General features: G+C 54.7%; 1 protein-coding gene across 5 annotated transcripts in view; it reads right to left on the bottom strand.

Annotated features, from left to right (window-relative positions):
- THAP4 (THAP domain containing 4) overlaps window positions 1–26,422 on the bottom strand; it is a 42,068-nt gene that overhangs the window by 1,291 nt on the left and 14,355 nt on the right. For 3 of the 5 annotated variants that reach the window (XM_058698417.1, XM_058698414.1, XM_058698415.1), the window contains exons 3-5: window positions 15,793–15,952; window positions 14,507–14,616; window positions 13,619–13,722 (exon numbers count right to left, since the gene is read on the bottom strand). In XM_058698417.1, coding sequence (XP_058554400.1) covers window positions 13,619–13,722; window positions 14,507–14,616; window positions 15,793–15,952 — 374 coding nt within the window. Of the gene's footprint in view, window positions 1–1,815; window positions 3,118–13,618; window positions 13,723–14,506; window positions 14,617–15,792; window positions 15,953–23,186; window positions 23,734–26,422 lie in introns of those variants that run through there. The other 2 variants (XM_058698418.1, XM_058698416.1) reach the window with 2 other exon arrangements.

The raw sequence follows: 26,422 nt of genomic DNA, 5'->3' as shown, positions 1-26,422 counted from the left end.
TTCCACACACAGGGTCTAGAGTCCAAGAGGGAAAGAGAGAATAACTGGCTTAGCAAAGGAGGGAAGAGCAGGACCAGCACGGGTACCGGGAACAGGTGCCCCGGGGTGGGGTTGGGGTGCCGATACCGCCCCGGTCAGGAGACCACACGGTATTCCCTGCGGACAATTTCAGCAGAGAATCGGATCTGCCAGAAAGAATAAGGTGGAAGTTCTGTAACTGCAAAATGTGATAATGAAAATTAAAGCCCCCAAGGTGGATTCGGCAGAAGAGTCGCAGCTGGAAAGCGGCTGGTAGAAAACACCCGCTGGACCGTGAGGACAGACAGACCGACGGACGGACGGAAAGTCACAGCTCACACGTGTGGCGGAAACCCCAGCACACAGGACAGAACCATACGGCCAGATGTGAGCAGGTCGCAGCTGTAAGACTCGCATGCAAAGTGCATCCGGGCCTGACACTGGCTGCCCTGGGAGAGCAGGGGCCCCTGGGGCAGGGGCGGGGGCGGGGGCGGGGGCAGGGCGGGCGCCAGGATACAGCGGGACGGCACCACAGAGAAATGACAGAACCGTCACCCAAGGTGTTCTCTTCAAAACTGGAGGCAAAATAAAGACGTCTTTAGACAAAAGAAACTCCACAGATTTCGTATCCCCTTAAACAGAAGACCAGAGGGCCCCCTGCACGGAGAAGCAGGGGCAAACGAAGGGCAGGGCGAGAGCAGGCACGTGGGTGGCCACGTGCAGCGAGGCGTGGAAGCGCGCGAGTGGGGAAACTGAGGCAGCAGCATGCTTTGCTTCTGTGAACGGGGGAGGGTGGGAGGGGGCTGACCCACGTCCGGCTCATGGGAGGGATACGAAAAATGCCTCAGATGATGATGTGCTTGAAAATACCTTCCCTATATTCAAAGTCACACGCCGCTGTGTCAGACACGGTTTCCTTCTGGTCTCCCAGACTCTGGCTTGTGACTGAAGGGCGCCAGCCGCGAAAGGCGTCCAGTGAACGAAGCTCCCGGGCTCCGTTTTAGCCAAAGGTACTGGTATGTTCTAAGGCGGGACACACACCTGCTCCCCGCAAAGGATGTTCATCTCTGTCTTCGAGTACAAGGAAAGATTTCCGAGGTCACCTGTGAGGAAATCTGACTCCTGCTAAAGTGACAGGAAACACTTGTATTTCCTCGTGAGAAGAAAAAAGATTCCTTTTGCCGTCATTCAGAAAAAGAGCGGTGGAAGGTAAAAAGCAAAGTAAAAAGACGACAGGGCAGGGGAGATGCACGGAGTCCGCGCCCCGTATCCCGCAACTTGGAGTGTGTCCCCAGCGCCAGCAGCTGCCGCCCGGGGGGTGCTGGTCACGCAGTCCCAGGCTGCACCCAGGCTCCAGTGCTGGAGCTTGGGAACCTCGCCCATCTGCAAAGTCCCCCCAGTGGCGGTCACCCCAGGGCAGACAGCAACACTCGGGAGGACGGGAGAGCACAAGAGGCAGGCCCAGGGGAGCGGAGCACCCAGGACAAGACACACAGACAGACACACAACCGGGGGACCTCATGTGGCACGTAAGCTTCGTCTCACCGTATCAGCGCCTGTAATTCTACGTGATTTCTTCTGGAATTTCATTTAAGAACAAACAAGGCTTGGGGCGCCTGGGTGGCTCAGTCGGTTGAGTGTCCGACTTCGGCTCAGGTCACGATCTCGCGGTCAGTGTGTTTGAGCCCCGCGTCGGGCTCTGTGCCGACAGCTCGGAGCCTGGAGCTGCTTCGGATTCGGTGTCTCCCTCTCTCTCTGCCCCTCCCCCGCTCATGCTCTGTGTCTCTCTCAAAAACAATTAAAAAAAAAATACGCCTGGCTTTTACCTTTGAGACTACTTCTCAGGGGACACAGGTGGAGACATGTGGTCTTGTGGCGCCCTCAGCTGAGTGCCCGGGACCACGCTGCACAGGGACGTGCAGGTGAGGCACTGCCTTGTGAGCCACGGGAAAGAGCGAGGCCGCTGCTTATTTACTCTGAGCCCGTGAGAGGCTCCTCAAAACATGTAACACCTGAGGACAACTGGCCTTTTCTGAACGGCCGTCTCTGCATGGCCGGAGGGTCCTCTGGAAATACCACACGGCCCCCCACAGCCCGCCTCACGGTGCAGTGATCCAAGTGTGGCCTCCCCTCACCTCTGCCTCTTCGTGCCAAACCTGCGACGGCCATCCTATTCCAGCGTAAGCAGCGTGGCGACGGGCAGCAGGCGGGCAGGAGACAGGAGGCAGGCCTGGGGAGCACAGCCCGACCGCCAGTCCAGGAAGGATGCGGGGCTGGGGAGCGAGGGGCCACCCTGCGCCCACCGCCCCCAGAGCACACTCACTGGGCTCTGGTCAGGTCGGGCACCTCCGGCACGTGCCGTGTGGCCTCCGGAGTGCTGTCAGCCCGTCGCGGAGATGACAGCGGTCACAGCGGAGCACTCGGAGCCAAAGCCAGCAACGGTAGCACCAGCGCACAGGCCCCGAGAGTCGCCCGTCAGGTTCCTTTGGAACTGGAGGCCCTCGGAGGACGTTTCTCGTCCCCCCCTACTGCCGGTCGCTGGAAAGATGTAAAGTCGAGGCAGGCTGCACGCTGCCTTGCTCGGTGGTTCCCACGGCCTCTGCCCGTAGACAGCAATCTGGTAAGCTCGCTCAGAGTAATTCCGTGTTCATCCCAAGTCGGCCACGACAGCGAAGGCATCGTCGAAGATCCATCTGGGCCACAGACAGATCCTCATTTGAGGAACGGGAGGCTGGAAGGAGCCGCTAGCTTCGACAGCTTCAAAGGGGAGCCGGTCCAGGCGGCCCGGTGATCGCAGACAGCACGCTCAGACCGCGGGGAGCCCGGCTCCCGCGCACGCAGCCGGGCCGAGGGCCCACGAGCCTCTGGAGGTGCAGAAGAGTCCCTCTTGACAAACGCCAGTTGTTCTCTTAGCCAAGGGTGCCCATTTTTCCTAGACTGCGCCCACCGCGGGGAAGTGCGCTGCGGCGGGAGGCGCGCTGTGAGAATTTCTTGATGTCTTAATGCTTTCTAAAAGCATGTTTTTCCTTGTTTTGTTCAGTAGAGAAAAGGTGGAAAAGGAAATTCAGGAGGAAGATGGCTTTCACTGTGTGTTAGTTCCTAAAACAAAGAAATCAGGAAGCCACAGTGGTTACCGTGCTCGCCGTAGAGCAGGTTTGATGTGGAGGTGTGGTGGAGGGTGCGGAGGTGACAGGGGCCGAGCTTCACAGCCGCGGGAATCCCGGCGAGCCGACAGCTACCCTCCAGCCAGGCCTGTCGTCATTCCTCGGTGGCCTGCCGCCGGTCCGCACGACCGAGAATCCAAGCGCACGCACGCTCGCCCCCAGCTTACTGAGACACACGACACTGTGTAGGTGCAAAGTGTGGACTGGACGCTGGTGTCTCTGGTGCTAGCTGACCCCCATCACCTCACACAGTTACTTTCTGTGTACGGGGTGTGAGATCTGTAAGATCTACTGCATACAATACGGTAGAAACTGCAGACACCATGCTGGGCATCACGTCCCCACGACTCACTCCTCTTCTAGCTGGACGTCTGTGCCCTCGACCTACAACCTGCCATCCCTCCGCCCCTAGGCAACAACCAGCAGTGTTTCTTTTCCTGCCTTATTTTACTTTAGCACGATCCCCTCGGGGTTTTATCCATGTGGCAGATGACAGGATTTAGTTCATTTTAAAATTCTAACATTCCTTGTGTGCGTGTGTGTGGGTGCACATCGCACACATACTCGCTCTACCCGTCGGTGCACACGAAGGCTGCTTCCGTGTCTCTGTGAACGGGTGAGGAGTTCACAGTGGGTCCAGGGGGCAGTATCTGTCTCACGGCCGTAGACACGCAGCTGCTCCACGACTGTAACCAGACCCCTGCCCTGCTGCTCGCGGGCGACAAGGAGAGGGGGTTGCCACAGTGGGGCGAGGGGGAGGTGAGGGAGAGAGGAAGCCAGGAAGAGACTCGGTCACTTTGAGAGAAGGCACAAAGACAGAAGGATGAAGAACTCACTTAATAGCTTAACTGGAGACAGAAGAAAGACTTGGTGAAATCGAAAATGGGTCGATAAAAATATCCAAGTTGGGGGCGCCCGGCTGGCTCAGGGGGAGCGTGTGACTCTTGATCTCCGGGTTGGTAGTTCGAACACCATGTTGGGGGTAGAGATTTCTTAAAAATACAATCTTTAGGGGCACCTGGATGGCTCAGTCGGTTGAGCGTCCAGCTCTTGATTGTAAGCTCAGGTCACGATCTCGCCGTTTGTGAGTTCGAGCCCCGAGCAGGACTCTGCCGACAGTGTGGAGCCTGCTTGGGATTCTCTCTCCCCCTCTCTCTGCACCTCTCCTACTCCTGCACGTGTGTGCTCTTTCTCAAAAATACATGAACTTTAAAAATAAAACAAAATCTTAAAATTTTTTAAACGTTTATTCATTTTTGAGAGAGAGAGAGAGAGAGAGAGAGAGAGAGTGTGTGTGTGTGTGTGTGTGTGTGTGTGTGTGAGTGAGCGGGGGAGGGGCAGAGAGAGAGGGAAACACAGAATCTGAAACAGGCTCCAGGCTCCGAGCTGTCAGCACAGAGCCCGACATGGGGCTCAAACCACGAACCGTGAGATCATGACCTGAGCCGAAGTCAGACGTTTAACCGACTGAGCCACCCAGGAGCCCTAATACAATTTTTAAAATATCCAAACTGAGTAATATAGAGAAAACAGACTGAAGAATCAACAGCCTCAGGGACGTGTGGTACAAGATTAAATGGCTTGACATATGCTTAACAGCAGTTCCAAGGGGAAAACAGGAATAACTGAGCAGGAAAACAGTTCAAGAAATAATGTCTGAAAACCCCCAAATATGAAAAACACAATCTTACAGTTCCAAGAGTTTCAGGAGACCAGCCCAGGCCCACAGGAGATCTGAAGGGCCGGCACCCCTTTCCCCAACTTCTTTTCCTTTTCCCCCTTTTGGGAACCACACATTAGCGACTCGGACAAACCAGGGCATATACGGGGAGGTCAGAGTGTGCCTGCACACGCCCAGGGAAAGGCTCAGAAGAGACCTGAGGAGACCTTCAGTTTACGTCTTGGGTGGTTCCTGCGCACAGGCAGTCTACACCAAAAACAAAAACAAACAAACAAAAAACCCACCCCAAAACAGTAAACATAAATAAATGGATGCCCATCCCACGTTCATGGATTAGACGACTCAGTATCAGTAAGATATCAATACTGCTCAGGGATCTACAAAACTAACGAAATCCCTATCAAAACCCCAACAATATGTTTTGTAGAAACAGAAAAATCCATCCTAAGAGTCACATGGAATTCTCAGGGACCCGGAATAGCCAAAAAAATCCTGAAAAGGAAGAACAAAACTGGAAGACACACACACACCTCTTGATTTCACAATAGCGCGGCACTGGCATACAGACAGACACACAGACGATGGACCAGAACAGAGACCTCAGAAACAAGCCCTCACATACGTGGTCAATTTTCAACACAGCTGCCAAGACCACTCTATGTGGGAAGGACAGTCTTTGTAATAAATAGCGCTGGGAAAACTGGACATCCACATGCGAAAGAACGAAGCTGGACGCTTCCCTAGCCCCACACACAAAAACTAACTCAAAGCGAGTCAGAGACTTCAATGTCACAGCTAAAACAATAAAACCCTTAGAAGAAAACAGCACAAACGCTTCACTGCGCGGGACTTGGCGATGTTTGGATGTGACACTGAATGTAGAGCCAACAACAGAAAAAACAGGCAAACCGTAATTCATGAAAATTACAAATTTGTATGCGTCCAAAGACACCAAACAGTAAAAACAACTCACGAAACGAGAGAAACATCGGCCGGTCGCGTCTCTGGTAACAGAAGTCCGGCTGCCGCCCCAACGGCTCGAGCGGCCGGAGGCTGAGGACGTGGAGGAGGGGGCCTCCCGCACAGCCGCCGTGGGGCTCGGCGTGGGCTTCCTCACAAAACCAGAAACGGGACCGCCGCGCGACCCCGCCAGCCCGCTTTCGGGTCCACGCTCAGAAGAACCGAAAGCGGTGTCCTGCAGATGTCTGTGCACCCACGGTAACCGCATTCCAGCCGCTACAAGGTGCAGGCGGCCCTGGCGTCCGCCACGGATGAACGGATGAGCAAAATGTACCACATACACACAACAGTGTAGTACGCAGCCCGAAGAAGGAAGTTCGGCAATATCCCACAACACGCACGAACCCTGGGCACGTTGCGCTACGTACAATAAGCCAGTAACAAAAGACACACAGGGTGCGACTCTGCTTGGATGAGGTCCCTGGAGTCGTCAGGCTCGTAGCGCACCGAGTGGGACACGGGGCACCAGGGGCCGTAGGGGGAGACAATGGGGAGTCGTGAATCACGGGGCATAGAGCTTCAGTCTTAGGAAACCCAAGTGTCCTGGGGATGCGCAGTGGTGATGGCTGCTCGACTGCACGAATATACTTAACACCACGGACGCACGTCCGTAAACACAGGTAGGATGTGGGGCGCCCGGGGGGCTCAGTCAGTTAAATGTCTGACTCTCGATTTTGGTTCAGGTCGTGATCTCACGGTTTGTGGGATCGAGCCCTGTGTCGGGCTCTGTGCTGACAGTGTGGAGCCTGCTTGGGATTCTCTACCCATCCCCGCTGCCCCTCCCGTGCTGGCGTGCACATGTGCACTCTCTCTCTCTCTCAAACAAATACATAAACGTGAGACAATTACTTGAAAAACGGTCAAGATGCTAAAGTTTGTTGTATGTATTTCATCTCACAGTTTAAAAAAAAAAAAAAAGAAAAAACAAAGTTCGGGAGTGAAATAGTCCCAAGAGACTTGCTGAGAGCAGACTATGCTACGAGAAGGGCCACTGATGTAGGTCTTGAGGATGAAGGGAGATGATACCGCTGGAGACGCAGGGCCACAGGGAGGAGAGGAGAGCAGCACACAGAGAAGCAGTGGGTAATGAGAAGAGGGCACTGTTTCCCCTCACTGTAATTTCCCTGCAAATCAACTATTTAAAGCCAAAAGAACAGTACCGTGAAGATTTATAGTGTGTGTGTGTGTGTGTGTGTGTGTGTGTATACTTTTGACATCGATGTTTACACAAACATGTTACGGGTGTGATGACACCGTACAGAAGAAACGGTCAGTGGGACTGCAGAGCGGGAAGAAGGAAGCATCGGCTGTGAAGTCGGATTATCCACAACCAGTGTGAAGGGGCAAATGTCACGGTAGCCTCCGAGCAACCATTAAAAAAACGAGGGAGACACAGTTGAGAAGCTAACAGCCATAGAAACGATGAGACCTCTCATTTGTGACCACGTGGGTGGGCCTAGCATGAGTGAAACAAATCAGCCAAAGAAAGACAGAAACCAGAGAATTTCACTTATATGTGTTATCTAAAAAACAAAACAAGCAAAAAAAGCAGGAAGAGACCCATAAATGCAGACAACGCGCTGTTGGTTGCCAGAGGGGAGGGGCGGGGCTGGAGAGAAGGGCGCAGGGGAGAGGGAGGGCCAGGCTTCCGGTTCTGGTTCCGGGGCGAAGGAGTCCCGGTGCGGGACCACAGCCAGTGGCGCTGGAGGAGCGTCACGCGGTGACAGCCGGGAGCTACGCTCGTGGGAGCACGGTGTCCTGCCCACGCTGTCCGGCCACCGCGTTGTACACCTGAGAGTGACGTGACAATGTGTGTCAACTATATTTCAATAAGAAAAAGCGGGGGTGGGGCACCTGGGTGGCTCAGTTAAGCCTCTGACTCTTGGTTTCAGTTCAGGTCATCATCTCGTGGTTCGTGGGTTACAGCCTGTGTTGGGCTCTGCACCGACCGTACGGAGCCTGCTTGGGATTCTCTCTCTGGCCCTCCCTCGCTCTGTCTCTCTAAAAAAATAAATAAATAAACATAAAAAAAAAAAAAACCCTAACAGAATAAGACAGAATGCCAAATATATTTAACCCAAGAGAATGCAGTAAAGGAACAAAAACAAGAAAGAACAAAAAAACAAATCAAGATGGCGGTCTTACAACCAACCATACGAGTAATATTGTTCTTAAATGTAAGTGGACTCAACATTCCAGTTAAAATATAGTTTTTTGACAATAAAAGCAAGCCTACAAGAGATGTACTCTGAATGCAGACAAAGAGGTTCAATGTAGAAAGGTAGGAAGACAGACACGGCACATAGACAACCACCACCGGAGAGCAGGTATGGTTGTGTTATTCTCCAACTTCAAGGTACACACAAGTTACCAAGGGTAACATGTCATAAACATGAAATATCATACGTACGCATTTAATAACAGAGCTTCAAAGTTGTGAAGCAAAAGCAGGCGGAAGTAAAGGAGAGAATTAGCCTCAATCATTGTTGGAGAGTTTAACACCTGTCTGCAATCAGATAGAACCAGACTCCCTCCCCCAAAAAGTTCAGTAGTATGCTAGAAATCTGAATGACGCCATCAAGCGACCTGACCTAACAGTGTCAGGTCCGCTCACCCGACAACTGTCGACTTCTTACTCATCTGGACTGTGTATGATATATTCACCAAGTTATAGCACACATTGTGGCACAAAGTAACTCTAAGAACATGTTCTCTGGGCTTTACAGAGTTGAATTAGAAGTCACTAGCAATACGATAAGTAGAAAATCCTTAAATATTTGGAAAGTAGTAGCATACCTTCCAAATAATCCAGTTCCAAAAAGAAAAGTCACTAGAGAAAATATTTTGAGCTAGGAGGTCGTAAGAACACACTCTGCTAATACCTGAGGGAGGCAGCTGAGGCAGGGCTTACAGGAAAATTCATAGTTTCAAGTGTTACAAGCTAAAAATGGGCTAGATATCAATGATGCAAATTTCTCATTTAAGAAATCAAAAAACAGGAGGAAATTAAACTCTGGATGATTAGAATAAAAAATAATATGAAGCAAAACTTCTCCAATTTATGTACTTTAGCAATACAAAAATTCAGCAATAACTAAAAATGATAAATCATTACAATCAGGTGGGGTTTACCTGAAGGATGCAAGGTTGGTTCGACATCTGAAAAACTGTTCCTATAACGAATCACATTATTATTTTTTTTTTTTTTTATATTTTATTTTATTTTTTTTTTAAATTTTTTTTTTTTCAATTTATTTTTGGGACAGAGAGAGACAGAGCATGAACGGGGGAGGGGCAGAGAGAGAGAGGGAGACACAGAATCGGAAACAGGCTCCAGGCTCCGAGCCATCAGCCCAGAGCCCGACGCGGGGCTCGAACTCACGGACCGCGAGATCGTGACCTGGCTGAAGTCGGACGCTTAACCGACTGCGCCACCCAGGCGCCCCTAACGAATCACATTAAGAGAATAATATAGCAGGGGCGCCTGGGTGGCTTGGTTAAGTGTCTGACTTTAGCTCAGGTCACGATCATGCGGTTCGTGGGTTCGAGCCCCGAGTCTGAGCTAACAGCTCAGAGCCAGGAGTCTGGTTCAGATTCTCCCTCTCTCTCTCTTCCTCCCCCACTCGTGCTCTGTCTGTCTCTCTCTCTCAAAAATAAATAAACATTAAGGAAAAAAAAACAACAAAAAAACATCAATTCCAAAATCATAAACCTTAAAGTAAAAGAGAAAACCATAAAAATTCTTGGAGAAAATGCAAGTTATTCATCTCTGCTGCCTGGCTTGGGCAAAACAACTTACGAAAGGGCATTAAAAGGACAAACCGTAAAAGACAAGACTGGTAACAGAACGTGAAAAGTAAGACACTTTGTTAACGAAACGAAAAGCTAAGTCATCAGCTGGAACGCTGTTACCGTGTCAACGTGCAGACCTTGCATGCAGAACGCGGAACCTTCAGAGCTGGGCGACAGGGGCACAGGATGCGGGCGCTGGCTTCACAGATGAGAAACGGGCACCAGGAGGGTGCGACCCCGTCAGGCATCCAGGAGTGTGTTTATCAGCACAGGGAATGCCGTCCGCGGCCACTCAAGGACCAGTGCCGCAGAGAGGGCGGCCCGGGGACCGTGGTGAGGTCGCGCTGGGCACCAGTAAGCCTGGCGCCCACGGGACTGGGCGGTGGCAGGCCGAGGTCGTCACCCGAGAAGTGAAACCACGTGTCTGCGTGCAGGAGCGCACAGACGCTCGTGACGGCCCAGAGCTGGAAACAAACCAACCCACGTCCGTCAAAGAGAGTAGACAAAGCTGTGACGGACGTGCCCTGGGCATCAAAACACCCAAGCTTCCGCTAAGAGCAATAGCAGGAATGAATCTCAAAAGCGTTTCCCTGAACGAAAGGAGTAAATACTGGATGGTTCCATTCATAAGGGGTCCCAGAAGTCGCACACCTAGTCTGTGGCAACAGAAATCTGGCCCTGGTTGGGGGGCAGGGGCTGGGGGCCGGGCTATTACGGTCTTGACTTACGGGCATGGACACCTCAAGTGTATGCGCTAATTCTACGTAACTATACTTCAAAAGAGTTGATTTTTTTTTAAGTAAAAAAAAAAAAAAAAAAAAAAAAAATTCTAGTAATCTCTGATAATTAAAACACAGTGGACTGGTCCAGGGTGGACAGGCAGGGCGCCTGGACGGGGAGGGTGACGCAGGCCCTTCCGGGTGGGGCTGGGACAGCGAGCCTTTTATCCGCACAAAAGTCTAGGTGCGTTGATGAGCTGAAGGGGAGGTTTTAAGTCAAGCTGTAATGCTTCCGGAAAAAAATACATAGAATACATATTTTCTGACCTGTGTTCAGGGAAGACTGGTTAATTAGGAAACACCAAAACCTATCCAGAAAGGAGAGCCTGGGAAACTGAACCACATATAATTAAAGTTTAGTAAGAGGAGGAAGTGATGAATACTGGCACCACAAGTAACTGACAAGGAGCTTATATCCAAATTATATGGGGACGAAGCCGGCGGGACAGACACAGCGGACGCGGGTCAGAGGGCCGGGTCAGGGCTTCCCAAGAGGAGGGACCAAGCAGGCAGGGATGGACACTGCTCAGCCTCACTGGCCGTCAGAGCAGCCTGACCGCACAAGTCGGCACCTCAGGACGCGGGGAGTTTCAGGAAGGCAGGGCCTCTCTGATCCTCAGTGTCAGATGGGGGCAGGGGCTGGACCCGCTGTCTCAGAGCTGTGTGGACAGTGTGGAGTCCTGAACGACCAAACACAGATGGCAAGTAACAGAGAAGGGTGAGGACGGGGTTGGGCTTCAGTGGCAGACAGGCAGGGACCTGTCCCGACACCTGCCACTCCCAGGGGTCTGCAGAAGCCAGGCGTTCTGCCTGCCAGCTGCTGGGAGGACAGACACACACTTCCAGTCCCCGCCCCCCTCCCTTCTTCTGGCCCCACGTGTGAGCTTCTCACTTCCAGGTTCTGTCCATGTCGAGCCAGCGGGGAGGCCAACCCAGGCACCCACCAGCCTTCGGTCGGCCGGGTCACTCTGCGGGGCTGAGCCTTCCTCTGGCCCTGCCCCCACAGGCTTCACCTCACCTCCTCTGTCCTGCAGAGAGGGGCTCCTCTGTTTCCTAAAGCCCAAAGTCAGTTCTCCAGCAAAAATAAAGCTCCCCCCACCTCCACAAAACGCCGATAAAATAAGTAACCTCTGGCAAGTACCAGCAAGAAAAAGAGACAACGGTCATACGCAAAAGATCAGAGATGTAAGGTGGACACAGAATGGCAGAGAGAGACCAGTACGTGTCACTTCTTCCTCAAACTTGAAAACCTAGAAGAAAGGGCACCTTTCCCGGGAACCGTGAGGGGAGGCTGCCAACGGAGCAATGAGGGAGAGGGTCGGGCAAGCAGGGAGGGAAGCAGGGGCCGCCCAGGCTGGGCCCAGATGCTGTCCCCTGGACACCCACCAGGAACAGGCAATTTCCACGGGGCTCCCTCCTTGTCAGGGAATGGAAACCACTAAAAAGCTCCCAGCTCACTCTGTGAAAAACTGATACCCAAATGGATAATAATTCCCGAAAATCATGCAAGTAGGAGCTACCCTCAAAAAGCAGGCACGCCTCAACACTTAGAAGTTATTATTCTGATTCACTGCGTCAACAGCTTCAATGAGAAAAAACACAGAATCCTCCCAAAAGAGGCTGCAAATGCATCTGATGAAACTCAAAACCCCTTCCTGAATATAATTCTTACCATAGTAAAAACACAGTAGAAACAGGATGTCCTTACCCGACCAGCCCGCGAGCCCCTCACGGGGTGAGCGCCAACACACGTCTCTGCTTGGTCAGGGTTGTGCCCAAGAACCAGCTGTCAGATGTGACAGACACGTCCCAGTTCAGCACAGGTGGACAGAAATCAGAGCCCTCCCACCACCAACAGCAATCAGAAGGCGAAGCCACATGCCGTTGGTACAGCCACGAACGCTAGAGAGGACCACGACGTCACCTGCCATGAAACGTCCAACACCTACATAATTACACAAGATTATAAAGAAAGAAACTTGGTGCCCCCGAAAGAGCGCAAACTAGACCTGAAACCATGGCAACACAGCCCTGAGCCGCTGTGTGCTGCTGCAGACGAGGAGGCCGCTTCTCCCCGGATTCATTCGTGCACTTGTGCAGCCCAGCACATACGGCTCATGCAGAAGAGGAAGTGCTGAAGAATTCACCAAGGAAATTTAGAGAAAGGAGTATCGGGAACCTACGTTATTGAACAATTTTAAATTACTATCAGTGAGGAGGCAGACAGACAGACGGACACTTCCTCTCCCATCTGTATCCGGGATGGGCCCGAGCCAGGCAGGACACTTCAGGTCTGTGGGGCACTGGTCACCACGGGTCTGTACACGGCATCATGGGAAAACAAATCTGGGACGGACTGGGGTCTGAGTGTGAAAAGCTACAAGAGTGTGGGGAAGGGAGGGATGCTTGGATACTCTGGTCATCTGAGCAGAAACACCTCCCAGAGGCAGAACCCAAATCCAGACGCCATGGAGGGAAAGACCCCTGGAGGGAGCGACAGGAAAGCTCACAACAGGTGGTGAAGCACGGCACAAACCAAACTACCACGTGCCACCAAACGGGGACTGTGTCACATAAGCAGCAGACACGGGGGTACCAGCCACGCACACAGAAACCGCCTGTAAATGACAACGCACACAACACAGGCAAGGACCGCGAACGTCAAGTAGGAGAGGAGACGTGGGGACGCTCGCTGCATCCACGAGTTCGACGTAAACACAGCCGAGATGCCGTCTTCGATCCGTCAGACTTGCGAGGGCCAGTAAGTCTGCGAGCAGCGCCGATGAAGGAGCAGCGAGCCAGGTGCCCTCACGCAACGCTGGTGGGAACGCGGCGGTCAAGAAAAGCACTTTAACGGAATCTGTCACAATTTAAAATGTGCCTTTGACCCAGCAACTCAATCGGGAGAAATCTCGCAGAAGCGGACAGCACAAATACAGAAGGATGTGTGTGCCAGAAAAACAGCAAACCTGAGGCCCCCGCCCGCTGGCCAGGGACCAGGTGTCTGAATGGTGGCACACCCCCATGTGGGCACGAGAAAGCACGGGCAGACAGGCTCGGTCAAGCAGAAAGGCAGACTTCAGGCCGAGGGATGGGCCGTGACCCTGGCCCAAGTGCGTGACGGTGGCGAGGGCACCCGTGAGGGGACTGCAGTGTGGACTCACCTGCTCCACGTGGGGCTCCTTGGCGAAGGAGATCCTGGCGACGGAGTGGGACGTGATGCATAGCTCCTGCCCGTTCACCTCGCCCTCCTCCACCTCCACGATGCCTGTGGGACCGCCAGTCCTCAGTGTCCCGCCCGCGGCTTCCTAGGCCGCTGCTCCCACCACCGGCCTTTGCACCCCAGGCTTCAACAGGTCTGAACTTTGAAGCCATCGAGGCAACGACCTGTCCCCCTGGCCAGCACAGAGACTCCCAGGCGTCGAGGGGGAAAGACTCACGGGTCCTCTTATAGCTGGGGCGGGGGGGTTTTTGGAGGGTCATTCTCTCCGGGGGTGCCCTGACCCTGGCCCTGCCCTCGGCCCCACGAAAAAGGCCAGGAGGCATCCCCCTCCCGGCCGTTTGCTGCCCCCTCGACCTCCAGCTCACTGCTGCCTTGGGCAGGCCCACCCCAAGTCGGGCTGGTTCTGACCGTCCACCTGCTTCTAGGAAGTGAGACTCACTTGGACCAGTGAGCAAGGTTAAAGGTCAAGCAGGTGTGATTCGAGTAATTTCCAATTAATCAACCCTGTGAGCTCTCTTAGGGTGGCCTGGCACTGGGGGCAGTGCAGACTTCCAGAGAACCTCGGGCCACGGGTGGGCGGGCCTCCCGGTCTGGTTCCCTCCACGCAGCCCCAGCCTACAGGAAAACACCCGTGTGCAGCTCAGGGGAAAAGGGGACCCGCAGCCCCTGCCACCAGCTCCCTCCCGCCAGCCCCACTGGGCCTGTCCGAAGGCCTGATGCTCCCCAGAGGTCACTTGCAGAGCGGCAGGCGGGACACAGATGCCACCTCTGGCGCTGGCCACCCCTCTACTGGCACGCGGGCAGGGGGTGGGCCGTCCAGGGACAGTACCTGTGTTCTGGGCGCTGACAAAGGCCACCTTGTTGGTGTCGGGCTTGAGGCGGATGAAGCCACACTCCCTGTGCATGGGCTTGTGCGTGTCCGGGTGGAAGGCGTTGAACCTAGCGGGCAGGAGGGTGAAGGCCCAGGTAGCGGATGCCCCCGAGACACGTGCCCGTCTCACTGTATGAAGCCCCCACCCACCAAATGCTTCTTGTTCACGTCGAAAATGCAGAGACACATAAAAGACACGGCCCAAGGGGCGCCTGGGTGGCGCAGTCGGTTAAGCGTCCGACTTCAGCCGGGTCACGATCTCGCGGTCCGTGAGTTCGAGCCCCGCGTCGGGCTCTGGGCTGAGGGCTCGGAGCCTGGAGCCTGTTTCCGATTCTGTGTCTCCCTCTCTCTCTGCCCCTCCCCTGTTCATGCTCTGTCTCTCTCTGTCCCAAAAATAAAAAATAAAAAAACGTTGAAAAAAAAATTAAAAAAAAAAAAAAAAAAAAAGAAGACACGGCCCAAGAGACGCGAGAGGCCACGTGTGTGGCCCGGCTGCCAGGTACGTCAGGACTTTCTGTCTCCAACCCAGAAGCCGCTCCCCCAGGTGCCACCCGCCCTCGCTCTCGTCTGTGTCCCCATCTTCCCGACCATCACGACTGATAGTGACCTTGATGACAGAAACTCGGCCTCCACAGTTGAGGCACACGCCTCCCGCAAGGCTCCTCCGTGCTTTTCAGTCCCACGCACCCCACGAGCACAGTCAAATCCCACCCTCACCCCAGGCTTTGCGTCTTGGGAGCCATTATCGTGCTCGGGGGTCCCACCAACCCCCACGTAAGACACAGCAGGCACGAAGTCAGGGTGCTGACAGAGGACCTCAAAGGCCGTGCGCTTGGCTGTGTGGCACGAATCTGAGAACCACAATACTAACCGCTTCTCTGAGACCTCACACGGCTCAGCTCAGGGGGAATTCCGGGAAAGGCATGTTCGTCATTTTATTCTCAGTGACACGGGGGTGGCTGGTCTCCATACAGGACCGCGGCAGACACTGGGAACTTAACTGAGTGCCGGCACCACTGATGGTGTGTTTGCATCAACACGCCCGAGGCTTTGTGGTCGGCCGCGCGTCTTCAGAAACGCGACCACCAGAAAGCACCTCGTTACCCACTGTGCGACCAGATTCGGGGCAGGGAGAGGGCGCGTCTCCGAAATACAACCAAGTTCCTTTGTGTCTTCCCACCCGGCGCCCGCTGCTCCGTCCCCGGCCCGGACCTGCTCTCGCACGCGGTCGGGGGCACACTTACGAGAAGTTCAGCACGGGCTGGCCCACGTGGGAGATGTACACCTCCTCCAGGTACCGGAAGGGCTGCAGCGTCGGGAAGGTGCCGGCTCCCGGCGGGTCGGACAGCCAGGTGCCCAGCATCCAGGACAGCGGCTCCACCACCGGGTTCATCGTGGGGGGCTCTGAGGACAGAGGGAAGAGGCGGTCAGTGGGCTCCGTGTCCACGCTCGGTGAGGGAGCACGCCCTCGTGCGGACAGCAGAGCTGGTGCCTCCGTGAACGCGCACCAGCCGGCCGTCGAGCCGGGGAGAGACAGACAGCAAATGTCATCTTGTCAGATGCAGCTCCCACACGGGGGAGACAGCAAGAGGGCCTGGAGGTGGGCGGGGCTGAGGCCAAGTCCAAGGAAGACAGGACCCGCGGAGGAGGGCTGCCCTGCGCCAGGCTGGCGGCAAGAAGTGGGAACAGCTGTGGGTGGAAAACGGCGGGTCGCCCCTCCACCGTGGGAGCCCGCCCAGGCAGACACAGGTGGCCGGGGAGGGGTTGGGGGGGAAACCCGCTCCTTCCCCCAGCTGGCCGGCTCCTCCCGGCCTCTGCAGATGGCCTGTGGACAGCTGGGAGTGAGCATGGCCATAAGACTTTCGTAGTTAGACGACAAGAGAAAAGTGAAGTCGGGACTTCGGCTACCACCTATGGTGGAGACCAGGAATAAAAGCTTCATAGTCAAAGGTCTGGAGTGGGATAGAGCAGACAAACACCCTGCCCACAGGGACACCGGTGTCCCACAGAGGGAAGAGAGCAGTCCACCAAGAAATAAGAAAAGGATGCTGAGTGTGTGGCGAAAGAGGCGACAAGCCGAAAGGGGGTGGGGGTGTGTGGCATTTGAGCTTGAAACTTCGAGGGCGGAGGACGGCTCCCTGAGATGCGTGCAGAGGCCGCGGTGGGAGTGGGCCTGTGGCCGCTCCGGGACACGGCCAGCCGGGCCAGATCCTGGAGGACCCTGGGGACGTCTGAGTGGGAGACGCAGGGGCAGCACGTGCCTGGTGGCAGAAGAGGGCGGCCTGGGCCCTGTGTCGCCGGTGGAAAGGGCCAGATCCCAGGGGTGCCCTGCAGGGAGAGCCAGCTACACGCACTGATGTCTGGGATGCAGGGCTGGCGAGCAGCGCCCAAGGTTCAAGGCATCAGGGAGACAAGGGGAGAGAGAGCAAAGCTCGGATGGTTTGGGCCTGCGGTTCTCAGAATAAACAGAAATCGCTGTTTTTCAGCCAGCCAGCCAGCCAGCCAGCCAGCCACAGCCTCTGAGATGCTCTCTGTCCAGCGGACCCTGTGTCGCATCCAGGGCAGCACTTGGAGCCGCTGTCCAGGCCCCACCTGCTGGGCCAGTCCCCTCTGAGACCAGTGCCCGCCTGGGCTGGTGAGCATGGCCCTTCCCCTGGGCACATAGCCTAGGGTGGCAGTGGTGGAACTGCAGCCAGGCCCCGTGGGCCTGGGATGAGGGGGAGGGAGACAGACAGGGAAGGACCCAGAGACGGAGGGAGGCAGACGGACAGACATAGAGAGACAGACAGGAAAGGACCCAGAGACGGAGGGAGACAGACGGACAGACACAGAGACAGGGAAGGACCCAGAGACGGGGGAGAGACAGATAGACAGACACAGACATAGAGACAGACAGGGAAGGACCCAGAGACGGAGGGAGACAGACGGACAGACACAGAGAGACAAACATGGAAGGACCCAGAGACGGGGGAAGACAGAAGGACAGACACAGAGACAGATCGGGAAGGACCCAGAGACGTGGGGGAGACAGACAGACAGACAGACACAGACATAGAGACAGACAGGGAAGGACCCAGAGATGGAGGGAGACAGATGGACAGACAGAGAGACAGGGAAGGACCCAGAGATGGGGAAAGACAGACGGACAGACAGAGAGAGCTGGGTTATGCTCTTTCTTGCCTCAAAATCTCTCTGGGGATCTCTCTGAGGGAACAGGGTTGGTAGGTGAGCATTATCACCTCTTTCAGAAAGGAATAAAAAACGACAACAGAGATAATTGAAAACCCTTTCCCTGGCCTTGGCTCTCAGGGAAGTCAGGTCACAGACACAACCCACGGCCACCAAAATGCGCAGGAGGGCTGTGTGGGGGCTGGGGTGGCCCTGGGACCCTGCCCGTGTTCACAAACAGCAGGAAAGGAGCCGGGCCCCTGGCGGGTGCCACTGACCTTCAGGGACACAGGACCCCCCGCCCCCCTGCTTCATGAGCACCCTGCATTCCCGTCAGACTGTGCCAACCGCGGGAGCCTGAGAGTGGACGTGGGGCCTGGAGCCCGAAGACTGAAGTAGCACTGACCCCCACCAGGGCCCAGAGGAGGCTGTGAGTGTAGGCTCTGCACACAAGTCTGCACGCACGGGTCTGTACCCAGTCTGTGCACACGGCTCTGGCCCACGGGTCTGTGCATATGGGTCTGTGCATATGGCTCTGTGCCTGCTCTGTGCACACGGCTCTGCACCCACAGGTCTGTGCACATGGGTCTGTACACACGGCTCTGCGTGCCCACTCTGTGCACACGGCTCTGTGCACGGTGAAGCAACCACCTCCAGGAAGAAATGCAAGAATGTGGGAGAGAAGCGGCAGGAGAGCAGGAGAGGTGAAACTCCAGCAGAAAGAAGTCGGGAGAGACGCATCAAGAAGCTGGGAGTGGAGGTGGACGAGGACAGCATGGGACTCACGGCAGACACGCGCTCCAGAGGACAATGAGAAGAGTAAAACGAAAACAAAGTCAAGAGGTTTGGAGACTTGGGCTGGGGGTGTGTGCAACATGCAGCCTGTGCAAAGACAGGTGCGGGGAGAGGGTGGGGGAGGGGGAGGGGGAGGGGGAGAGGGGAGGGGGGACCTGGGCCGGGCGCGAGTCCCACGGCTGGGTGTCCTCCTGTGAGAGGACGACACGCGTCCACGTGGCTGCTGTTCACAGCTGCTGGATGCGGAAACCTCCCAGCGGCTTCCGGCCGACGAGTGGGTGAGCACGACGTGGCACAGCCAGACGGAGGAACAGTATCCGTCATAAAAAGGAACAAAGAGGGCACCTGGGGCCTCAGTCCGTTAAGCGTCTGACTCTTGATTTCAGCTCAGGTCATGATCTCATGATTCGTGGGACAGAGCCCCACGTCGGGCTCTGCAGTGACAGCACAGGGCCTGCTTGGGAATCAATCAATCAGTCACACTCTCTCTTTCTCTCTCTCTCTCCCTCCCTCCATCCCTCCCTTTGCCCCCTCCTGCGTGTGCGTGCTCTCTCTCTCATAAATAAACTTAAAAGGACTGAAGAACTGACAAATGCTACCACGTGGATGAACCAAGAAAAAGACCACGCACCCTGATTCCACTCATATGAAACGGGACAACAGGCGAGCCCGCAGAGGCCCAGAGCGGACCAACGGTTCCTCCACAGCAGCGTCCGGCAGATGCTAGTGCCACACTTACAAGATGCACGGGGAGAGTGAGCGTCACGGATTTTGTAGCTGCCACAGGTGTGTCTGACACAGCCGCTCACGGCCCCACGTGGACATCTGGAGGCGCTGGTCCACTGAGATGTGCTTTAAGGCTAAGACACACATGGATTTCAAAAACTCAGCACAAAAAGGACTTCAGACATCTCCGTAACTTTTAGGTTCCGATGGGTATGTATTGAAATAACGTTTCAGGTAATATTGGGTTAAATAAAATAGAGCATTAAAGTTCACTTCACCTGTTTCTCTTTACCTTTTTATTTTTAAGCAGGTTCCAGGCCAAACGTGGGGCTTGAACTCCCAACCCTAAGATCAAGAGTTGTACGCTCACTGACTGAGCCAGCCAGGCGGCCCTCTCTTTACCTTCTTAGTGTTGCTACAGGACAATTTCAAACCACGTCCGAGCTCACGCTGTGCTCCTGTTGGACGGCGCCGTGATGGATGGTCTCTACACTAACACTCAGGGATCTCCGCTACAGCGAATTCTGAGGACACCACCAAAGGACAGCCTTCGCCAGGCAGCCACAGGGAAGTGACGGCAAAGGGATTCCCAGAAAGTCATGGAAGCGTTCCCCAGGAGAACTGGTCCCAGGTGGTGGCCTCCCTGACCATGCCCGAGGTCTACCCCCGAGTGGCGACGTCACGGAGGCGGGCAAGCCAAGCACAGACCAAGTGGGGAAGGTTTTACTCTAAAAACATACGCCATGGTACAATACAAAAAATAAGGCAGAGCTAAAGCCACACGTACCGGAACTCACCTATGAAAAGGAAAAGCTTTTCACACTGGATCACAGAGCAAGACCTTCAACTCTTGCTGCAAAGGAGAGATTCACCAGACAGAATCACTCAGAAAGGCATTTCAGAGCCAGGCAAAGGTGGGCCCAAGGGAAAGCTAGCATCGTGCTCCCGTGGTGAGGGAACATGAACTTCCACCCAAGATGCATTAGAACAGACAGAGCACGGCTCTCCAGAGCGCTCAGGGTCCCGGTCCCGGCGAAGACCCCGCGGTCAGGAAGACGCAGGCGACCAGCAGCAGCCGTGACAAAGCAGAGACTACTGACGACACACAGATGCTCACAGGAAGAGACCAGCAGGAACCGTGGTTCGTGTGGGTCCGAGAGAACAGCACGGCACAGGGGGCTCACTCAATACGACTAGAGAGCTAGTTCTGAGCGAGCGATGCTGTGCTCCGCGCCCGAGACTGCAGAATCTCCTCTCCAAGCCTCACGAAAACTGACCTCGTAAATGGTCAGAAAGTAAAGAGAGTCCCCACCATGTTGTCCGACCACAGTGCAGCAAGGCTATGAAAACATGATCAGATTTCCCTCAAAAATGTCATGCCACAAAAGAGACCATGTACGTAATCTGCGTTTCTATCTGCGTGAAATTCTAGAATAGGTAAACGGGTGTGGGGTGGGGACTGGGGCAGGAGGGCATGGAGATCCGGGGACTCTGGGTGATGGCATCACATAGGAGTCACGGAGGGACACCCAGGGCTGTTTTACTTATATTAACTGTACCTCAGTGAAAACATTCAGATGTGAAACTTCCACAAAGCAAACAAACATGAAAAGAAAAAAACAATCTGAGCCTGGGAACGCCTTCCCAGGACCTGTTTACTGTCGCCACAGCACAGGTTCATGAGTGGGCAGGTGACTCCAACCTCAGCTGGCACTTCAGGGGGCAGCCTAGCCTCCCAGGGCCTCTGGTCTGTGCTGGCCGACTGCTGCCCACAGGGAGACAGCCTTCTCTTGCAGATTGTTTTGGTATTTTAAGAAAATCTAGAACTACTGACCTGGGGGTAAAATACCCCTATTTCTGAAGATGCATTTGAATGACAACTGCAGCTTACAGTGTGAGGTGTGGTTCGGTGAGTCAGTGGTCAGGGCCCGGGCATATGGACATCCTCCCAACACCCCTGCAGGGGCCCGGGGGTCTGCTGGGCCTCCTCCCCCCCAGCAGGTGCTGGCCCTGGAACCACTGAAGGTGATCCTCAGAGGATCTGGGGGCTTTCTGCGTCAGCCCTCACTTGCCAGTAGGCAAGACAGGTGTCTGCACAAGCAATTCTGACAAAGTGACACCAGAAGGGGGGGAGGGGGAGAGGGAGTGAGGGGGGGGGAGGGAGGGGGGAGGGAGCGGGAGGTGGGGAGAGAAGACAGGAACAGCACACAGGTGGAAAAGGTGCTCCGAGATCTTGTGAAGGGTGGGGGATGGGGGACTGTGACCGCCCACCCAGCTAACGCAGGCGGACGCAGGCGGAGCCTGGCCCATCCCAGCAGCCCTGGACTGCACCCTCTCTACCTCTGGGGTGCTGACGCAGGGCCTTGGGACAAGACAGCAGCACCCCAGGTGGTCTGCTAGCACGGGTCTGGCCCGTTCCCTCTTTCCTTGGTGACGACGACTGCAGGCCAGAGTGCAGGTGCTGTGCTGTGGGGGCTCGGGCAGGGGGCAGGGGACAGGGGACCGGGGGGAGGGGCTGGAGTGGGTGACTACGGCTGGGTGAGGTGACACAGAGGGACAGCCTGCCCAGGGTGGGGACCAGGGAGGTGGGCTGCGGGGACTCATACTGGAAGCCCGGAGGACAGAATCGCCGGAACCACAAAATGGGAAGGGGGCTTCAGAGGTGATGCGGGCCAGGAAGAGTGGAGGAGAACAGGGATGGGTGGGCGGGTGCGGGTCAGGGGGAAAGTCCAGCAGGGGCCGGTGTCCCAGGCTGGCAGCCCGGAGGGGGATCGGGGCCAAGGGTGGACATCACCCCAGGACAGGTCAAAACCCCCAGAGGGGTGGGCTCAGCAGGGTCACAGCACCGGGACCCGGGGTGAGAGGGTGTCTTCAGGAGAGCAAGTGGGAGAGACAGCTGAGGGTCTAACTTCTGCCTCTAACCAGTCTGTGTAAACCCGTTCGGTGGGCTTTGCAGCGGCGGGAGGGTGCACAGTAGGTCACGCAGAGCCTCCGTACAGGAGGCTCAGCAAGCCCTTGGGGAGACAAGACGCACTCAGACACCAGTGGTTTCTGAGGCCCACAGAACTCCCCTGATGGACCTGCAGAAGCTCCTCTGACACGCCACATTCAAGTGGAAGGAAGCAGTGTTTCTTTGGCAACGCAAAGTTTCTGGAATGACTCTTCAAAGAAACACCATTTTGAGCAGCAAAAGTCAGAACCTGCTTGGAAGGTGCGTGCCATTAAGCCAATGTCAGGAGACTCTGGGTCGCCTCGCCCAGGGTCCACGACCAGCACGCACGTCCACCAAACTTCCAGCCCCAGGAGGCGTGGGATTCTGCCACGGAGAACCTAACTGCTCTGAATTAGGTTCTTCAAACGTGGTTCTCCCGGCTTCCTGGCAATTTGCTCTCGGCTGTGACGAATTTTAATTGAATAAGGATGACGGGGCAGGCACTAACCCGCCGGTGGTGGGCAGGGGGATTCCACGCCTCCTGCCAGGTCTAGTGCCCCCGGACGCCGCCCCCCAGCACGGGGTGAGCCAGGTCCTCGGCACCTGCACCCCTGCCCACGGCCCTGCCGCCACCGTGTCTCCTCCTGTTTTCAATGAAGCGGTGCAGGGGACGACCAACGGGGAAATTCTAAGATCCAAATGTCAAGTTACGTGAAATATGTCAAAATCCATCCAATCACATCCTTAAGACTGGTGTCTTTCACTCCATGTAAATCATACTTCATTAGAAAAATGAAAGTAAGATAAACTTGAAAGTCAAACAAACGAGCATAAGAAGTAAGGGATTTCAGCCTATTTGCCACTTTCTACCTCTTCAAGTAAATCAGACAGGCTTTTAGTTTCATTTTTTTGTTCTTTTATTAAAACCTCAACCGAAACGCAAAAACAAAAATTTAAATCTTCTCCAAGAAATTTAAATTTTCGTTTGTTGGCCCAAGACAGCAAAAGCAGGCTTACCCATCACTAAGTTTTCTGAACTCCAGACACCGTCAAGGTTCTTCAAGGTTGTTCTCTGCCAACTGACGGAAACGTTTGCACCTGGTTACTAACAGCTTGGCAGGAAGGGAGTGCCAAGCCGAAGAGTGCATTCTGGGAAGTGTAGTTCCAGCCGGGAGAGGACAAGGACACCCGGAGGTGACCGAACTGGGATCTGGGAGGAGATCATTTCGGGGCTTAGGAAGGTGGGACCTGCCAGGGAGTGAGGAGTGGGGCCTCGGCCCTGCACTGCCTCCCCCGGGGGCCACGGAGGGAACCCATCCCTTTAACGGGGAAGCAGGCGGAGCCAGGCACATGGCAAAAGCTGTTTCTGTAAGTCACCCTGGAAACTCCTGATGCGTCCCTTTGCATCTATCTCCTAGAGGGCCGGTGGACACTCATCTTGGCTCTGACACGGGTGCTCAAGACTGCTGTCTCTCCTGGCAAAGGTGTCAGCAGACAGGCCCAGGACCCCAGCGACAGGAAACAAGCAGACACGCTCGCTGGGGACGGACGCCTTCCTGGCGCCTCCCACCCTCCCTCTGCTTTGTGTTAGCAGACGGCAGTGTTTCCGACACCGGCTGCAAACACGAGAGAGGGCCCAGGCCGCCGTCGCCTGGCTGGCGCTGGCCGTCCCGGCGGAGCAGACACTGTCCTGGCCCCATGACCGCTCGTACCGCACCTGCCCGGCGCCTCAGGGGAAGCTGTTCTTTTGAGATGGTGGCAAGGCCCTCACTTTATTACTCGTCAGATGAAAAGGTGTTCGCGCACAGGGAAAAAAGAAAGGACAGGAAATAGGGCAAACGTTCCTGTAAAATACAGAAAGACACAAAAGGAGACCAAGTAGTTATTATTTGCGAGTATCATGGTTGATTACCTAGTTAACTCCAAAGCCTCAACTGAAAAACTATTAGAATAAGTGACTTTGATAAGATGGTTTGTTTTTAAAGTTAGTAGCTTTCCTACATATTAACAATAACCAAATAACAGAGGAGGGAGATTCACGGTTCAACTCTGACCCATAAAGAGCTTAGAAGCCCTAATTCCTGTCTTTACAACAAGAAAAACATGGAATGAACTGAAAATCAGTGGCTGCCTGGACCCATCAGAAGTGAGGTCCCAGTCTCCCAGAACTTGAAGGGACATGCTCACCCGGGGCAGATGTGAGCTGACAGGGACGCTGGATGACAACTGGGCAAGAGGCTGGAGCTGAACGCAGACGAGCAGGAGACAGTTTCCTGGGGGCCCCACGCTCCCTCGGGTCTCATTTCCAGGAACCCACCAAGTTCTCACTGTGAGAAGCCAAGGAAAAAAATCCCCTGGTCTCTCTCTGGCACTGGAAGGGGAGAGAAAGTTCTGACCGGAGCTCAGAGCATGCTCCAAAGGAAAGGGCTGTTGTGCAGTGCAGATGTCACCTGAGCTTTACTCTGCTGGGGACGGCTTCCCCCACGAGCTCCTACGGCCTCCCCCCCCGCCGCCCCCCACTCCAAGAGGACAAGAACGGGAAGGTCACAGCCCAGAAACACAGGCCGCAGAAGAGGAACCCCACAGAAAGCTGACTGCAGAGTGTCCCCCTCCCCCACGCCCTCCTCAGGGCTCCAGCAGGTGAGGGGATCAGAGCAGAAAAAGCCGCAGGTGCAGGGGCTGGGAGGGAGTCCGGAAGACAAGCCCCAGGACAACAGTGGAGATGAAGTGTAAAGACAGCAGAGGAATCTGAGCCTGATGCAGGAGAGATCAGACACAACCCACCTGCCAGGCAGGCCAGCTTGGCGGCTCAGGTTCCATTACCATGTCCACCTTTCAGAACGATTATAAGCCATGCTAAAGGCAAGAAAAAATTCAGTCTGAAGAGACAACATCGGAACCTGACTCCGATAAGGCAGAGGTTCTGGAATCCTCAGACTCAGAATTTAAAATAACTATGATCCATCCGCTCAGGTTCTAGCAGAAAGAGCAGACGGCGTGCATGAACTGAGCTCTGTAAATGGAGAGGAAGCTGACAAGGGTCCAAAGGAAAGGCTGCACATCCAAACCAGCGCGAGACAGGTGAAACCTGGGGTGCCTGGGGTCCAGGAGAGAGCCAGCGAGCTCGAAGGCAGGCAGCAGAGACGTTCCACAGTGAGATGCAGAGAGCAGAACGCACACAATACTGGGGGGCTGGGGACAATTACAAAAGATATGTGTATGCATCATGGCAATGACAGCCAGAGGACAGAGGGAGAAAGGAGAAGAAATACATGAAGTAGTAGCTGAGAAGTTTTCAAAATTAATGACAGACACCAAACCACAGACCCAGGAAGCTCAGAGGACACCAATCACAACAAATACCAAAAAACCGACACCTGCGCGTTTCATATTCAAACTGCAGAAAACCAAAGATGGAGAGTCTTGAAAGAAGCCAGAGGAAAGAACTCTTACCTATAGAACAAAATGGGGAAGAATCACAGAGGGCATCTTGTGCAGGCAACAAGAGTAGAATTCCATGCCCAGAGACACTGTCCTTCAAACACAACACTCTACGTTAGTTGGGATTAAAATGAAAACTTAAAAGGCCCCTGGAGGGCTCAGTCAGTTGAGCCTCTGACTCTTGATCTTGGCTCAGATCGTGATCTCACAGTTCGTGGGTTCGAGCCCCACATCGGGCTCTGTGCTGCTGGCGCAGAGCCTGCTTGGGATTCTGTCTGTCCTTCTCACTGCCCCTCCCCCACTTGTGTGTGCGTGCACTCTCTCTGGAAATGAATAAAATGAAAACATAAGAAGAAAAAAAAAGAAAAGAAAAAGAAACTGTCCTTCAAGAAAGTAAAGAAGAACTGGGGTGCCTGGGTGGCTCAGTAGGTTAAGCGTCCGACTTTAGCTTGGGTCACGATCTCACAGTCTATGGGTTTGAGCCCCCCCATCAGCCTCTGTGCTGACAACCTGGAGCCCGGAGTCTGCTTTGGATTCTGTGTCTCCCTCTCTCTCTGCCCCTCCCCTGACTTTTCTGTTTTTCTCTCTAAAAAATAAATAAACATTAAAAAATAAAAAAAATAAAAAAACCAAAACACTGATTTCTGGGTGCATGGATGGCTCAGTTGGTTAAGCGTCCGACTTCGGCTCAGGTCATGATCTCAAGGTTCGTGAGTTTGAGCCCCACGTCGGGCTCTGTGCCAATAGCTCAAAGCCTGGAGCCTGTTTCTGATTCTGTCTCACACTCTGTCGCCCTCTCCCTCTCTCTCAAC

The sequence above is a fragment of the Neofelis nebulosa genome, chromosome 2 (assembly GCF_028018385.1).
Source record: "Neofelis nebulosa isolate mNeoNeb1 chromosome 2, mNeoNeb1.pri, whole genome shotgun sequence".
Taxonomy (NCBI): domain Eukaryota; kingdom Metazoa; phylum Chordata; class Mammalia; order Carnivora; family Felidae; genus Neofelis; species Neofelis nebulosa.
This window is presented reverse-complemented; position numbering and strand designations above follow the sequence as displayed.